Raw genomic sequence first — 17,282 nt, forward strand, 5'->3', positions numbered from 1 at the left:
TTGTGTTATTTTCGATTCGATCTATCTGGGAATCTGGACAATAGATGTACTGAATACTCGTAATATTCGGAAAATATGTCAGTGTGAGGAAGAGGTGCTGTTTACCTCTAATCGGGAAGAGGGTGCAAATATCACGAAATATTGCCCAGGATCCGCAGAAAATTTGAGTTCCGTGGTAGTTGTGTAGGGTATCGTATGGTCGGCCCCGTCCGACTATACTGCTTCGCTCACTGGTTTTTTAATCAGTTTGGATTTAGATATATGTCGTATATATATTTTTATCAAATTTTATGTAAATATTGCGACAAACTCCCAATATTTATCCAATTGAGACAAAAGTTTGCATATCATTCAAAATTTTCCGTAGAAGCAAAATATTTAGTTTTGTTGAAATTGATGTAGAAGCAGATATAGCTCCCATATATATTTCAGACCGATTTCATAAAATTATTATTATCTAATTAAACAGTGCGATGTGTAGCGGCATACCGCATAAGGGTTGTCAAATTTGCTTTAAATCGGTACAGATTTTCATAGTTTTGTCCGATTCCTATAAGTGGTACACATGTGACTCTAAGGCTCTTCGACTGAAATGAGAGTTTGCATAGGTTACAGAATGGCATTTGTTGATTCTCACATTTAATTTCGTCCTATTTCATGGTCCTGCAATGATCTGACAAAAGTACTTCGTCTTTTACAATAAAAATCTTAGTAGCATCTCTTGTGTATACCTAATGTGGTGAAGGTCTTTCGTTACTGGGCTTTGTTTGAGACATGTGTTCTCCCCTTCAAGAAGCCAGAATTTGAAACAAAGAAAGCCATATCGGCTAGTAAATGCGATCAGAAACGATTATATGGAGGCTATAACAAAACGTGGACTTACATTGCATAATTTGTGCGAAGACGTTTTTAAGCCACCAATGGGCAGTATCGTTATAGAGAGGCTATATTAAAACATTGGCCCATAAGTTCAAATTCGTGTGGAAAGTACGACCCAAATCTTAAACCAGTAAGAAAATTAGTAAAGTCGGACGGGGCCGACTATATGATACCCTTCACCACTATGGGTATATTAAACAGGACTATTAACATGGAATTGGATGAAATAATATATGTGATATTTATCTAAATGTGAATCTACCTAGATATATCCATAAAGTATGTAAATCGACTTCAAACAAATATAAATAGGTCATACGTTGGGCTATGTATGTACTTCTAGAAACCTAATTCTATGCTTAATTTTGTACGTTGTGCAAAATTTGATGTGAATCTGACTAACATGAGGAGTTTGATGCGAAAATATATATGGAAGCTCCATCCAAATATTAAGCGATTTCAAGCAAACTTGTCACAGGTTAGGTTATACTAATTTCAGAACGTTTTGTTCCTATTGCTTCCTTGGTGCGTCAACTACTTAAAATATGTGAGCTACATATGAGCGAGCTATAAAGAAATCTGGACCGATTTTCTCGAAACTTGGCAGACATCACTCTAGGCTCAATTAAGTACGTTATGCCAAATTTCGTGCAAATCAAAAGATATATAGGGACTTTGGGGCACCATTACATGAAATCGGACGAAACTATATATGGGAGCTATATCTAAATCTGGACCGACTTTCTCGAAACTTGGCAGATATCATTCTAGGCTCTATTCAGTACGTTATGCCAAATTTCGTACACATCGAAAGATATATACTGACTTTGGGGCACCATTTACATGAAATCGGACGAAACTATATATGGGAGCTATATCTAAATCTGGACCGATTTTCTCGAAACTTGGCAGACATCACTCTAGGCTTAATTCAGTACGTTATGCCAAATTTCGTGCAAATCAAAAGATATATAGGGACTTTGGGGCACCATTACATGAAATCGGACGAAACTATATATGGGAGCTATATCTAAATCTGGACCGATTTTCTCGAAACTTGGCAGACATCATTCTAGGCTCTATTCAGTACGTTATGCCAAATTTCGTGCACATCGAAAGATATATACTGACTTTGGGGCACCATTTACATGAAATCGGACGAAACTGTATATGGGAGATATATCTAAATCTGGACCGATTTTCACGAAACTTGGCAGACATCATTCTAGACCTAAATGATTAGGCTGTACCAAATTCCGTGCAAATCGAAATATATATAGTGACCGTTTACATTAAATCGTTTAAATATATATATGGGAGCTATATCTAAATCTGAAACTATTTTTCCCAATTTCAATAGGGATCTGTACAAGGAGGCTATGCCAATGACTGCGAAATCTATAATTAGTTATTTACGCTAAAATGATCTGCAGTCCCTTCGGTTGAAAAATACACCGTAAATGGGTCGAACCATTATATGGGGGCTATACCAATACCCTACAATCAAATTTCGTTGGACCAAAACCTGGATTGATCTTTTCGTTCCGGAGACCCCATATAACCGGAGACCCCATATATATTCTTGATCAGAATAAAATTCAAAGACGATTTATGCCTGTCCGTATGTCTATCTATTGAAGTATATCGTGAAGTCTAACGTGATCGCAATATTTGAGTAATTTTGCACTGGCATTGCTGTTGCTTCTTGGATGGTTGGTATTGGGGTACATCAGTCCACCTTTTGGTATATTCCTCATATAATGGTTACCCCCAAAATAATCGGGTTTATTGGGATTGCTACGTACCCCGCCCCATTCTTCTTTTTTTGGAGGGGGGGTTTGGGGTGGATCACTTTTTCGGGAATACCCCATATAACGCTACATCCCACATTGCGGTATTTTAGGGAGCTTTGACACGTGCTTGAACCAAAATACCACCAATGAAACCAATGTATCAATTGTAAAGTCTTTTTAGTACTTTACTTATGAACGAATTTTCAAAAGATCCAGCTTAATCTACACCTACGCACCGATATTGACCTGCATATACCCGACCTGTTGTAGGGTAGTATATAGTCGAACTTTAGCCCATTACCTTACTGGTTTATTTATTAAGTTTTATCCCATCTTCCTTTTCTTTGTTCTTTTCTCGACAACATTAATCCAGTCCATTGTCATGTATGAATTTTTCATTGAAATTAAAAAAAAAAAATACGAAGATAGAAAAAAGCACAAACTCAGCAAGAATGTTAAAAAAAAGGCGAATGAAAGTTATTGGCCAAAATAAAATGGCTAACAAGTCATAGGAGCTCGAGAGAAGATAGTAAAAGCGCAATGGGAATATCAAATGAAAGTAACAAGAAATAACTATAACTGTAAATTAGTGAACAAAACTAATTGCGGGAGGTCCTGATGCCGTCGTCGCTGTTTTCCACGCCACCCTTCCCACCTCCACAAAGTATTGGTGTTGGCTTCCGCTACCACTTCCGCTTGGGATCCTGGTGGCTGTTGCAAACTATAAACATTCATTTCACAGATTTATATCTGAGAAAAATTATTTTGTTACGAAGATACCTTTGCTAAAAAAACATGGACACAGATGAGAACACATAGCGTTGGTGGCGGATGTTAAGCAGACCTTCAGCTGGCCATTTTTAGACAACTTGGCATGGCTGCCATTCAACAAAACATCCCAGAATCAAACATTGGTCAAACATTGGTGACTGCTTCTGCTGCAACAATAGATATTTGGCGAGCATGAAATATCATGTGTCCATGGAAAAATTCCACAGTGGATAAAAGAGGGGGAGTGGGGCATGGACCAACCATTTTATTAGCCAGCAAACGTTTTCTGATAAAGTTGAAAAGACCAAAAAAAAACTTCAATTTCTGTTAGAGTTGTAACCCCATAATTTAATGTTTCCCCTGAATATGTGACTACCGTTCCTTCTTCTATTTCTTTTTTCTTTCTATATTTCACAATGTGTCTGGCTATGGTTCACCAGTTACTTTGTTGCCCATAAATTAGTTAAAAAAGAAATTTTGCACGAAAACTTGTTTGGTCGGTGGGAATTTTTTTTTTTTTTTTTTGCTTTCTCACTCCTCCCTCACAGCCACCATCACCAGTCATTAGAAAGAAGTTCGCTTATTTCACATGTCCATTTTGGTCCCTTATTATATGTTTGTGTCTCCATTGGGTATTTCAAGGATTTAAAATTGTCCTTTGTGACCAGCACTAAATGTAAAATCTTAAATCAAATAAACAAACGGCCATGGTCCGTAGAATACCCATTTGGAAGTCTCTTCTTCTTTATATGTAAAGGTTATCGTTCGTATTCTCATCAAGCATACAACGGCAAATTGAATTTAGAAAGTTTTTTCGTTCCTCAATGATGTTTTAAGTTTGGATTTGGATTTTTTTTATTATAAAATACATGGAACAAAAGGTTGCGGGTGTATTAAACTTTGAATGGACAAAAAGTTCTGTTTATGTTTTATTCCATGAAATATCAACTGCCAAAAATTTCACAATAATATGACAATACTTTCTGATATGCTGGTTTATCCTATGAAGTGCAAAATTATGATTTCCTGGGCCTACTAAATATTTCCCTCCATAGTTTGGGTTGTGTATATAACAATATACACAATTATAACAATTACAACCAGTAAGGGAAGTGGTAAAGTCTGACTGGGCCGACTATATGATACCCTTCACCACTTTGGGTATATTCTACTAATATATCCTAACAGATGTCGCCTTTTCGAAAGAACATTGACATGAGATTGAACGAACTTGAATACGTGATCTTTATGCCTTTCTGGAACCTATGCTAAATTTCATTTCATTTAGTCAAGTTTAGTGTCTTTTGCGTACCATGGGATAAATTTGTGTAAATCTATTTAGAGCAACCTTGATACACGCTATTCGCACTCTTCAAAATTTAATTTTAATCAGGCACCCGTTTGAAATATATATAAAAGCTGTGTCTGCATCTGTCTCAATTCTAAATCTCAACCGATTTTTAAGAAACTTAGCACACATCTATCTAGACTAAATTCAGTAGGCTATGCCAAACTTCGTGCAAATCGGAAGATATATAGGAACTTTTATATACACTGCACAATGTGATGGAGGGTGATGTAATGATCGAACCCGGCGGAAGAAAGCATCCGGACAATGACTGAGTGAAAATGTTCCAATTACATCAGAACTTAAATTAAGGGTTCTTCTTAAATTACAAGATAGAGATTGAAAGACGTTTTAAATAGTTTCTAAAAGAAATACATTTTTATACCCTTCACCACACTGTGGTACAGGGTATTATGTCTTTGTGCATATGTTTGTAACCGGCAAAAGGAATCGAGATAGACACATGGTTCCTTTTGAAAATATGCATAGAATTACTTTCTGATGCAGTTTTGTGAGCAATGTACAGGAAATTTAGCACAGGTTACTTATTTGGCCCAAGGACGAACCCTATTGAAATTGCTTCCATATATGTTTTCATGCGGTTTTACCTATTTGGTGCACCAAACAAGCAATATTTGCCCGATCGAGGACAAATTTTGCACGGATCCAGTTTAATATCTGTGGTAAGTTTTGTTGAAATCGGTTCAGATTTAGATATAGCTCCCATATATAGTTTCGTCCGATTTTAGATAAATGGTCTACCACACTACAAATTTTTGTCCCATGTGACGAAATTTGCCATAACCTATGACATTGAGAGTAGGATAGAGTGTGTTAAATTGCATTGAAATCGGATCAGAGTTAGATATAGCTCCAATATATAGCTTCGTCCGATTATATATATATATATATTCATATATATTCTCGTCTGAGTTCCTACGATTTGTGCTGAGTTTGCCCGATTGACCTCCAATTTTTATACATATCAGAGTGGTATGTGCATGGTTTTTTTATTGGTTCGAATATATGTATATGTAGATCTCACATTTAATTTCGCCCGATTCCATTTCAATGGTCGTTCAGAGATGATATATTCCAAAAGTAATTATTCTGCAGTTGGTTGAGAGTTTTTTAAAACGTAAATACAGGGTTGCCCATATTCGATGGACCCATGTTTTGTTTTTTAATCAAAGAAAAAAATAAAAAATTGGCGGTTGGCAATGTTAATCATTTAATTTGTTCCAAGTAGATTTGTTTACATCAATTTTTGAATATGATATCTCTCAAATGGCCGCCTCTGCCGTTGATGACGTATTGTGCCCTTTTTACTGCATTTTCCATCGTTTTTGCCAACATTTCGGCCGGAATAGCGGCTATTTCTTCACGAATGTTGTCCTTGAGCTCTTCTACGGTCCTTGGCTTGTTAACGTAAACCTTGGACTTCAAATATCCCCACAAGAAGAAGTCAGGCGGCGTCAAATCGGGCGAACGCGGTGGCCAGTCCAAATCACCACTTTTCGACATCAAACGGCCCGGAAACAAATTCTTCAGAAAATCGATTGTTATGCGACTTGTGTGCGGTGGAGCGCCGTCTTGTTGAAACCAGAACTGCCTCTTACGCTTTCGACGAATAATTGGCATCACAAAATTGGTCATCATGTCGCGATAACGCTCCTGATTGATGGTAACAGCATAGCCATTTTCATTTTGGAAGAAAAACGGCCCAATGACCGCCGCACCAAACTGTGACTTTTTCGTCATGAAGAGGCACTTCTTGAATCTTCTGAGGATTTTCAGTGGCGTAAAAACGGCAATATTGCTTATTTACGGTCCCATTCAATGTGAAATGGGCTTCATCGGACATGATAATTTTGTTCCAAAATTGCTCGTCATCTTCGGCCATTTCGATGACTCTTTGGGTCCACTCCAATCGACTAGGCTTGTCCGCAGGCAACTTTCTTTGCCTCAATTGAATTTTGTACGGGAACGAATGCAAATCAATGCGAATAATCCGTTGTAAAGTGGACCGAGCCATGCCCAACTGCTGAGAACGGCGTTTTTGGGATGTTCTTGGGGACCTCTCAACACTGGTCGACTTTTATATGGCCTCTTCGGATTAGAAAGAGCCTTACCAGTCGAAAATTTTTCGTATAAACGCTTAATGGTGTTCTTAGAAGGCGCACTTCTCACATTTTTTAATGTTTTAAAAGCACGTTGAGTTTTCACAATTGACTTCTTCTGTTCAATGTAAATGCCAACTATTTCAGAGCGCTCGCGTGGCGTGTATTGGTTCATGGTGAAAATCTGCTTGGACTGACGCTTCAAACGCGGTATGTCATTAAGCGATGTGACATCTCTGTCAAATGTTATGGCGTTGCCAGATGGGTCCGTCGAATATGGGCAACCCTGTAGGTTTTGATTTTGTTTTCTTAGTTTTTTATGTGCTTTAAAGCTATAACTAGGAGTTTTTCCAACTTAAACTACTCCTTAAAAAAGACTGTTATCCCTGGCAAGCACCAAACAAAAATATATATATATATATATATATATATTATTCATGTGAGGTCATAGGTCAATTATTTATTCCACAGAGTATTTTAAAAAATAAATTGGATTAACTTTTGTTCACATAGCAAATGAGCAGTCTTAAACAAACAAAAAATACCCCCTCCTTTTTTTGATAAAACAAACGTCGTTTTGAGCATTTTTTATGTCATCATCGAAAAAACAAATAACAAACAAAGTTCGAAGTAATTCAATTAGTAGGTATTGAATGATCCGCTTTGAATATATAATGGTATTTACAGAATATTTGGATGTTTCTCCTCTTAAGAATATTAACTATTTGATTTTTAAATTGTGTAAGCAAATTGTCATTTGGATGTTCTACTTCTAAAGAATCTTAACTATTTCGTTTTTAAATTGTGCAAATAAATGATAAGTCATGTAATTTAAATTAAAAGGAACTGAGATAGAAGAGGATTACAAAAATTTGACGAGGAATAACGAATTTCCTAGTTTATTGATACTGCTAACTAGCAATGACTTTTTTAAGTCTGTGAAAATATCTCAAGTGAAATCAGTATCAATCCGTAAGAAATAGGTAGTTTACTTAAAAACAAAATAAATAACGACTGAGAAACAGAAATATTTCCTTAAAAGAGCACACTTCAAATTCATTTCCATGTCCCTCATATTCAAATAGTAACACTGAAGAAGTAACCGCCCTCCAAAAAAAAGAGAACATCCCATATTTTTATTTACTTCTTTTCTTTTTAACTGAACTGAAATGAAATTGAGTCCAACATGCTGTCGATTGGCATGTGCAAACGACATAAATCAAATGTGAATGAAATCCCAACAAAGTGTCATTCTAATATAGAGAGTGTATCAGAGTTTGAAACATTGCAAAAAGTACAAAAAAAGGAACAAGTAAAGGCTTAATTGCTGTAAAAAAGTTAGTAAGAAATAGGTTTCAAATAAAAGAAGAAAATTGTGGTAATTCATTTCTTTCTGTTAAAATGCTAGAAAAAAGTTTCAACATATGCTAACGATGTAATGTCAATTTTTAAAGTGGTCTGTTGGTTAAAATGGGAAATTTGAATTTCTAGTCACTGCTTTTCTAATGAAATGTACGTCAAGTGGCTTAAAAAATTCTTTTTTAAAATATCGAAAATGAAGTGGGATACGTTCTTTGAACACATGTGCTGTAAATTAGTATTTTGGGTTCTCACTGCGTCGAAAATATTCCTACTAAAAATTATATTCCCCCACATTTAAGGTTATCCCTTATAAAACGTTGCTTCTCCTATTCGGTATTTTGAAGCCTTTGGGCACGTTTTTTTCACAGAATTTCATTCTTGGTATTTGGATTCATGGTGAATATAATGTTAACTCCATATAACAGTACCTCCATGTTCGTTACTTTTAAGCTTTTCCAGCTATATCTTAATACTTTAGGTTCTCACTGGGTAGAACATCATCCTTCTAAAAATGATCGGTATTTTGGGATGTTTGGGTAAGTGTTTCATCCAAATTGGCTGTAATTTTGAATTTTCACTCCCTTCCAAAAATATATAAAACCAGTGAGCGGAGCAGTATAGTCGGACGGGGCCGACCATACGATACCCTACACAACTACCACGGAACTCTAATATTTGCTCCCTCTAGCCCGATTAGAGGTCCGAATATCACTCATATTTAGTACAGCGCTTCTAGTTAATTTTCCAGATTACCTTCACTGTGGGTTGTGTTGTGATTTTTGGCTTATTGTTGGCATCGACTCGAAAAAACACAAACAAATTAAGTATTCGGTCCACTTCATAAGTATAATAAGTCCATCACCAAAAGTTATATGCGTTGTCCTTGACCATAACTAGAACCTCATGGAAAATTTCAAAGCGATCAGCGCTATATTTCCGCCCTCTAATATGCTAATGGGTTACAAAATAATATCTGAATACGTAAGCACCTGTAAATATTTACGTGTAAGTCCCACATCCGAATACGTACGACAATATAATTGGTATCAATTTAAAGGTCAACCACTCCTCTTGGATATAGTATCAACAATATACGCCATAGAATACAAATTTTGTCATTTTTCACACAAAAGTCAGGGTCTATTTGACCCGCTAAATATTGACCGATTTTTATCAAAACAGGCATGCTTATTCCTTGGCCCGATTCCCTTCTCCATGTAAAATTTCGCGATGTTCGGACCATAATTGCGGCCTCTGGTGCGACCAGAAAAACCGACAAAAATTAAGTATTTGGTCCATTTCATCTCCTAAATATTAACCAATCTTTACCAATAAGGGTCTTCATTGGCCAGAACCCATCCTACATGCAAAATTTCATGAAGATTGGTCCATAACTGTGGCCTGTATCGTGTTTACAAATTGTAATGGACAGACGGATACACATGTCTAGATCAACTCCGCTAGTCCAGATATGACGATCGGTGGTCTAGGACCAATATTTCGCGGCGTTACAATCTTTTGGGGCTGCTCAAAGCTATTATACCCTGACAACATAGTTGTGTAGGGTATAATAAAATATTGACCCATGTTTCCGGGTCGTCCTCATACAATGGTATCCCCAACCCATTTGGTATTTATGGGGGTTTGGATATTTTTTTTAAACGAATGGACTCTAATTTGATTTTAAAGGGATGATCGGTGGTACCGTTGATAAGAAAATATTTACTTTAGCTGTATGAACCTATATCGAGGAAACTTTACATTCCGTAGAGACCTTTATACATTCCGTAGAGACCTTTCGCTTTGACCAGGCAATCATGCTGGTCCTTCTACAGAATAGCTGCAGATTTTAAATGGGGTTTTAATTCAAAGATGATACATTGTATCTATAAGAGCGTTTTTAGACCAATCCTAACATCCAATCGGCAGTGAGGTGAACAGCAGTGGACAAAAAAATTAATGTAAGTTAATGTAAGAACAACACTAACGATAGCTTCGGAGTCCATATTTAAATACATCTAATTGACATCCAAATAAATATGAAGCGGCCGTCGCAGCTTTAAGACATAAAACTATGAACGAGTGGATCGACACTAGACATAATAGCACATACAACAGTCGGATCATCAATTAGTAGTTTTGAGTCGTACCGAATTCCGTGAAAAATAGTAGTCACAACGTCTAAAACTATGATATTAGACAGAGGATCATGGGGTAGCGGAATACTAGCAAACATATACCCTGGTAACTGTTTTCACACAGATGGCTCCCACCTGGCAGGAATGTCGAAAGTGGGATTTTTTATTGAAGCACCAAAACCCGCAATTTTACTTTCGTTTCCAAATCACAGGATCAGGCTACAAGGGAGTGTCTGAACGGGTTTAGTGCAAACTCTGGTCGGAATATAATAAATATATTGACAGATAGCAAGCAAGCTATAAAAACAATAACCACTAAAACAATTTGAAAGACCATTTTCCGGATACGCGGCTTTTCTTTTCTATGTGAACCATCGCTTGGCTCGACTTTATATGCATTTGAGTGGGGAAATTTTCATCCATTCTCACAACATGAACTAGCCAACATAGTCACTGCAGCTCGATCCGTCTGACTATGTCGATGTCCGAGAATAGGTGATATCGTCGTCGAATGAACCATGAATTCCATTAATCTTACGGAGTATTTTTATTTCAAACACTCCAAGAGCTGCCTTATCTGCTTGCACACTTATCCATGCTTGAGATCCATACAACAGCATGGATAATATCAGCGTCTACTAGAGTGGAGTTTGGTTTGGCGAGAGGTGGACTTGCTATTTAGTTGCTTACTCAGACCATAGTAGCATCTGTTGGCCAACACTACTCTCTTCCGAATTTCAAAACTGATGTTTTAGCTTTGTTAATTTTTTAGTAATGCCGAACGCAGACACGGCTTTTTGTACCTCTGAATGGATAGGGATGTCAAATGCGGCTTTATAGTTGACATATAGGTGGAATGTGTCAAGGTGGTTTTCGAGGGTCTTTTACAGGCTTGCCGCACAGTGAAAATCTCGTCAATGGTCATTTACTATTTGCCAATAAGGTCATTTACTATTGGCTTCAGCCATCATCACTTTATATGCGATGGGATGGAAACTTACTCCTCTATAGTTGGCACATATCGTCCTGTTTCCTTCTTTGTGACGGGACACAGGCTAATGAGGTTCCAATCATAGGGCATCCATTCCTCTAGCCAAATTGTACTAATCGGCTGGTAACACATCGGCACCTGCAGCTTTATTATTCTTCAGCCTATTGATTTCTATTCTGATCTCATCTTGCCTAGTGGTATACACTCTATACCGTCATCTCTTATTGGTTCAGGGGATCTTCATCACCACCACTATTTGATATCAGAAGCTTTTAAAATGCTCCTTCCAGATCCTCAAGATGTTGTCTGTGTACGTCACCAGGTTTCCTTCTTCATCTCTACAGGAGGATGTGCCTGCACCAAGCCTTCGGTTTGGTGTTTTACTCGTTGGTAAAATTTTCGGTCTTTATTCTGGCTCCTAATATATCGATTTGCTCACGTTTTTCTTGTTCGAACGTCTAAAACACTGGATGAATGCATTCCGTCTATTACAACCTGATCGATTTGATTTCTCGTTGTTCGATCGGGGAAAATGCAGGTCGCCTTGTGTATATCGAGATGATTGAATCTTGTGCTGGTAACTACCATGTTTTTTGCTGCAGCGAAATCAATCAACCACATGACGGTGGGGCCAAATATATTTTCCCTTCCGATTTTTGCATTAAAATCTCCCAGCAGAATTTTAATGTCATGGCCAGGGCAGCGGTCATATGCTGTTTCTAGGCGCTCGTAAAAATGTCTTTGGTCTTTGTTCATATTTATCTTCCGTCGGAGCATGGGCGCAAATAAGACTGATGTAAAAGAACTTCGCTTTTATACGGATTATAGTAATTCACTCATCTGCTGGAGAGAATCTGGAGACGAGGTCTTTTATTCTCCTATTAACCATAAATCAGCTGCCAAATTCACGTATCATGGCAGCTATAATACGGAGCGTAATCATCTGATTGACTTACGCCAGTCCCTTTCCATCGCATTTCATGTATGGCAATAATATCGGCTTTATACTTCTTGAGTACATCCGCCAAGGTGAAAACTGCGCCTGTTCAATACAAGATGCGCGCATACCAAGTGCAGATTCGTAGATTGTGGTCCTTTAAACGTATGCGGGGATCGTCAACATTTGGGGGGTTTTGTTTCGTATGGACTCGCGGCACATATCAGCTCACTATTTCAACGGATGATGAAAGAAGCTACCCCATGTGACTCCGTCCAAAATGTCCACAATTGAGATGGAAGAGGGTCCAAGATAAGCCTGGGCCATGTTAAAGTCCACAATTGAGATGGAAGATGGTCCAAGATAAGCCTGGGCCATGTTAAAGCCAATCGAAGCCGTTGCTTGGTAACTATCATCCCCTACGTCACCCCAAAACTGTATTAGAAAGTATAAAAATAGTAAATAATTTTTCGTGACATGATATTTTACGAATCATTAAGGTACGAGTACATGAGATTAATAACAAACGATATAGCAAACATGCTGTGCCAAACCTTTGGCAGTTACGCGTCTAGAACTGTGGTCTTAGGAAACGGAAACCCCAAAAAATTCTTGGGAATATCAAGGGGGCTGAAAACAAACACAAACATATCATGAGGAGACCCAAATGACGATAAGACAAAGCAAAACTTAATGCTAAACAAAAAGAAAATTAGCAGACTGGTATTCTCACAGGACAGACTACATGCACACCCTCACACGATTGGATGCGAGAGAAGTAACTGGTGTAGATGGTGTGGAGAAGACAGCGAAATGTTAGAACATTTCCTGTGCCACTGCCCAATCCTTTCAAGCTTCCGAACCCAATTCTTAGGAAATGACACCTTTCATGAAATAACCGAAATAAGGGGATGTAAAAGGAAAAAACTGAAGGATTTCACAAACAAAAAATAATTCGAAGAAGTTTAGGACAATCAAATCCAAAGATGACTTCTTCTAACATTCTTCCTTCTCTAGAGCGCACAACACGCCACTTACAGGATAAGTGTATGTCCTAATATTGGACATGTAGTCGTGTAAACCACCCCTCTTTCAACCTAACCTACTTGTCAGTATTATTGTAGTGGCTATAATTTTGTATATCCAATTCATGGTGAATATAGGCCAATGTTTTAAAATAACCCCCTACAAATGTCATGTTCAACTTTTGGTATGTGGAAGTCCCTAATGCAGTTTTGCAATCGTAATTGGAATATTATTTTTGCAGGGCATGTATTGCCTACTACCACCTAATGCAATAACATAGTATACATGTAAGAATTGTTAATGCACACCACGTGGAGATGGATTTAAGAGCCCAACATTTGCCTAGGCAATAAATTATTCAGTGACAGTCAGAGAACGACACATTGACGTACAATGACCAAAAGTGTGTAGTCATTTTACTCTTTACACAGCTTGAAGGTTGGAAATGATGAGATTTTTCTTTTAGTTGCCAAGTAACTGAAAGTCATTTTCAACACAAAAACAAAGATTTCAAAGATTATTTGCATGGCGACTACCACAGCGAATCAACAGAAGTGGAAAAACCTTAGTTCTTCTTGATTTTTTTGCATTACATCGAGCAGTGATAGTTTATCTATGTCCACAATAAATATTTATTATCATGTCCAAGCGAGCAAGCAAGTGCTAACAAATGATGGTAATATTCCCTTCCTATAAGAATAAACCTTGTAACATTATTATGCTGTTAACTAGATGACATTCAATTCGGTAGACCATATGTAACACGGTGCTGTTACCAACATCACAAAAGCACATTGCAATGCTGTTCAAATTTGCATATAAAGCATAAACTTTATCTTCTTCTTCGACGACGAGTGTCAAGTGTCTGTTGTCGTAATGTCAAGTCGTCGAGTTTTTTTTTCTTTCTTTAAATTGGATCCACAATTTGTCAACTCTTGACACTAAATCTTCCTTTTAACTTCTTAATCCGCATTTCAGTTTCTCTCCTTCTTTGCATTTTTTTCTGTTTGACGTTTTCTTTTTTTGTTTGTCATTGACCGGTGGTTTTCATCCATTTACGTTGTTTATTTTTTTCATCTCATTTCAGTGAACTACGTAAAGGAGTCCGCTGCATACAGAGCTATACCCGACGCTGCATGGATCTCCAGCAACGCAATCAATTCAACAAATTGTATCATGGCACTAATCAATTCATACGGGATCTGTGTAACAAGGGCGAATTTCAAGATGGTAAGTTTGAACACATCAGATCAGATTCTTTGTCCGTTGACTTAAAATACGAGGCAATAACGAGAATCAAGTAGGAAAAAACTGTTGTGGTATTTAAAATCATTTATCAACTTGTGCAAACTGAACAATGGACAAACACACACACACACACCGACGCACACATACCTTTTTCGTAAGTTGGCTTTTGTTAATCAGGTGCTCGAGAGGATAATTAAAAATTAAATGTCTCTCTCTCTGTTCTGCTACTGTTATTGTTATTGTAACTGTTGTAGTCAATGTAATTTGTGTCAATTGACATGTAAATCAATAAAAACGGCCAGGCTACTCTAAAGGACTTTTTAATGGATATTAAGCGTTGTTCCGGTCAAATGGTAATTACAAATTAATTACTCTCGTCTAGACGTGTGTTAGGGAGTTGTGAGTAGGAGATATTTCCTTCGGGAACAAAAGAGTTTTTTTGTGCTCCCACTCAGTTGGAAGGGCAATATTCAGCTTTAAAGGTGAATAAGTAGAAGGAAGTTTTGCTTTTCACATTATTCTCCCTGAGGTGGAACTTCGATACAAATAAAATCAGCCGACCCTTATATGGGGAGTATGTGAACATTTGGACTCACATTAAGCACCTTGCAGCAGTTTGAACTTTGTCATGTTTTTTTTTTTTTTTTTTTTTTTTTTTTTGGCGCACTGGTTGCATAAAATCAGACGAATTTATATCGAAATCTCAACCGATTTCATCAAAAGTTCAAAATGCAAAATTTTGTCGCAATTGGACAAATCTTGGCAGTTTAGTGCACCATTTCCGAAATGTCGGACGAAAATATATATGGTAGCTGTTCGTTATTTCGTTTACTTTTGTCTGTTACAAACATATGCACAGTACCACTATGTGGTGAAAGTTAATGACATATTGTTGTTGAGGATCCTAACTAAACTCTTATGTGAGGAATTTTTGTAGATTATTTGGAGGTAAATTAATATTGTCTCTCGGTATTTACTTACAGTTTAATATAATAAGGACGCATAAGGACTCGATATAGAAGGACGGAATGTTGTATTGAAAAAACTTTTTCATTTGCTTTAAATGAATACATGTCATTTTAAAAATAACTTTAATAACCCCAAACAAAGATATAACGCTTTTTCTTCAAGAGCTTTAGAGTAAGTAACAAATAAATGATCACGACATAACTCAAAAACTGGACCCATGGCGAACTGGTTATGCTAGGTTCTTGATATACATTTTTAGTTGCTATTATTGGAGGAAAGACTCCATGTTCGCTATCAAAAGATCGATTTTTATGCCCCATGAAGAATATACTATTCTAGATAAGTATAAAATTCTATGTCGATTTAGGCATGTTTGTTTGTCCGCTTGTTGAAATCACTATACAGCTCGCAATATTTATGATAGATCTATGAAATTTTGCACACATATTTCTCCTTTTTCTAGGATATTTGTTATTGAAAATCGGCTCATTTTCCCACCGATGTGACTGTACCTCTTATAGGCTGATCAATATAGTTCCATATAGTTCAAATCATCGTCAGTATTTTGAAGGTTTTAGTCTAACTTTCTCATTGTAGCGGCTGAATTTTTACAATCCGGTATATTTGAGGACAAAACAAAAAATTTCGGTAAATTGTCTATATATACAAAGGTCCCGCTCCATTTTAATATTTATTATGTTTTTAACCGAATTTTCTCATCGAAATGCCTATAATTTGGTATATCGAATATCTGGTTACTAAACACCGTATTTTCAGAAATTAACATAGGACAACACCGAACCGTATTGGAATTGAAGAAAATTGGCTCATATTTAGATAAAGCTCCCATATATAGATTTGTCCGATTCCACAATAATCCACCCTCACTTACTTACTTAGCTGGCTTGTTACAGAACGGTTGTTCCATAAGCCGAGCTTAAAAAAGATTTCCAAGCGCTTCGGTCTTGTGCGCAAGTCCACCAATTTGGAAGACCACGTTCCAAGATGTTGTTTTCTACTTGGTCTTTCCATCTAATTCGTGGCCTTCCCCTTCTACGGGAACCATCAGTAGGCTCATTTTTATATGCCTTTTGAGCTGGGGCATCTTCATTCATCCGCACAACATGGCCTAGCGACCGTAGTCGCTGCAGCTCAATACGACTGACTATGTCGATGTCCGCGTATAAATTGTAAAGCTCGTGGTTCATTCGACGCCGATATCACCGTCGACACAGATCGGCCCGTAGATCTTTCGTAGAATTTTTCTCTCAAACACCCCAAGAGCTGCCTCATCTGCTTGCGCAAGTACCCATGCTTCTGATCCATATAATAGCACGGGTAGTATCAGCGTCTTGTAAAGTGTGAGTTTGGTCTGGCGAGAGGTGGCCTTGTTTCTAAACTGCTTACTTAGACCATAGTAGCATCTGTTGGCCATCACAATCCTTCTCCGAATTTCAAAACTGATGTCATTCGTTTTATTTATGGCGGTACCAAGGTATATAAAGTCTTTAACTACCTCGAAGCTGTAGTTCTCAAGTTCCACAGTTGGTCCGAGTCTACTGGACGTCTTGCGCGTTGAAACCATTAGCTTGGTCTTCTCGCCGTTTACTGCCAGACCCACTTTGGCAGACTCCTTTTCAATTTGTTCAAAGGTGGCTGTTACCGCTCGCAATGTTCGACACATTATATCGAAGTCATCG

The 17,282-nt window shown here is 37.4% G+C and overlaps 1 protein-coding gene across 1 annotated transcript in view; it reads left to right on the forward strand.

Moving 5' to 3' along the window:
• Positions 1–17,282, forward strand: part of LOC133320951 (uncharacterized) — a 78,964-nt gene that overhangs the window by 52,630 nt on the left and 9,052 nt on the right. Inside the window, exon 3 of the mRNA XM_061530045.1 lies at positions 14,453–14,595. Within this exon, the coding sequence (XP_061386029.1) occupies positions 14,453–14,595 (143 nt within the window). The remainder of the gene's footprint in view (positions 1–14,452; positions 14,596–17,282) is intronic.

Source organism: Musca vetustissima, unplaced genomic scaffold, assembly GCF_032173495.1.
Source record: "Musca vetustissima isolate MV318-11 ecotype Yass unplaced genomic scaffold, APGP_CSIRO_Mvet_v1 utg43279, whole genome shotgun sequence".
NCBI lineage: Eukaryota > Metazoa > Arthropoda > Insecta > Diptera > Muscidae > Musca > Musca vetustissima.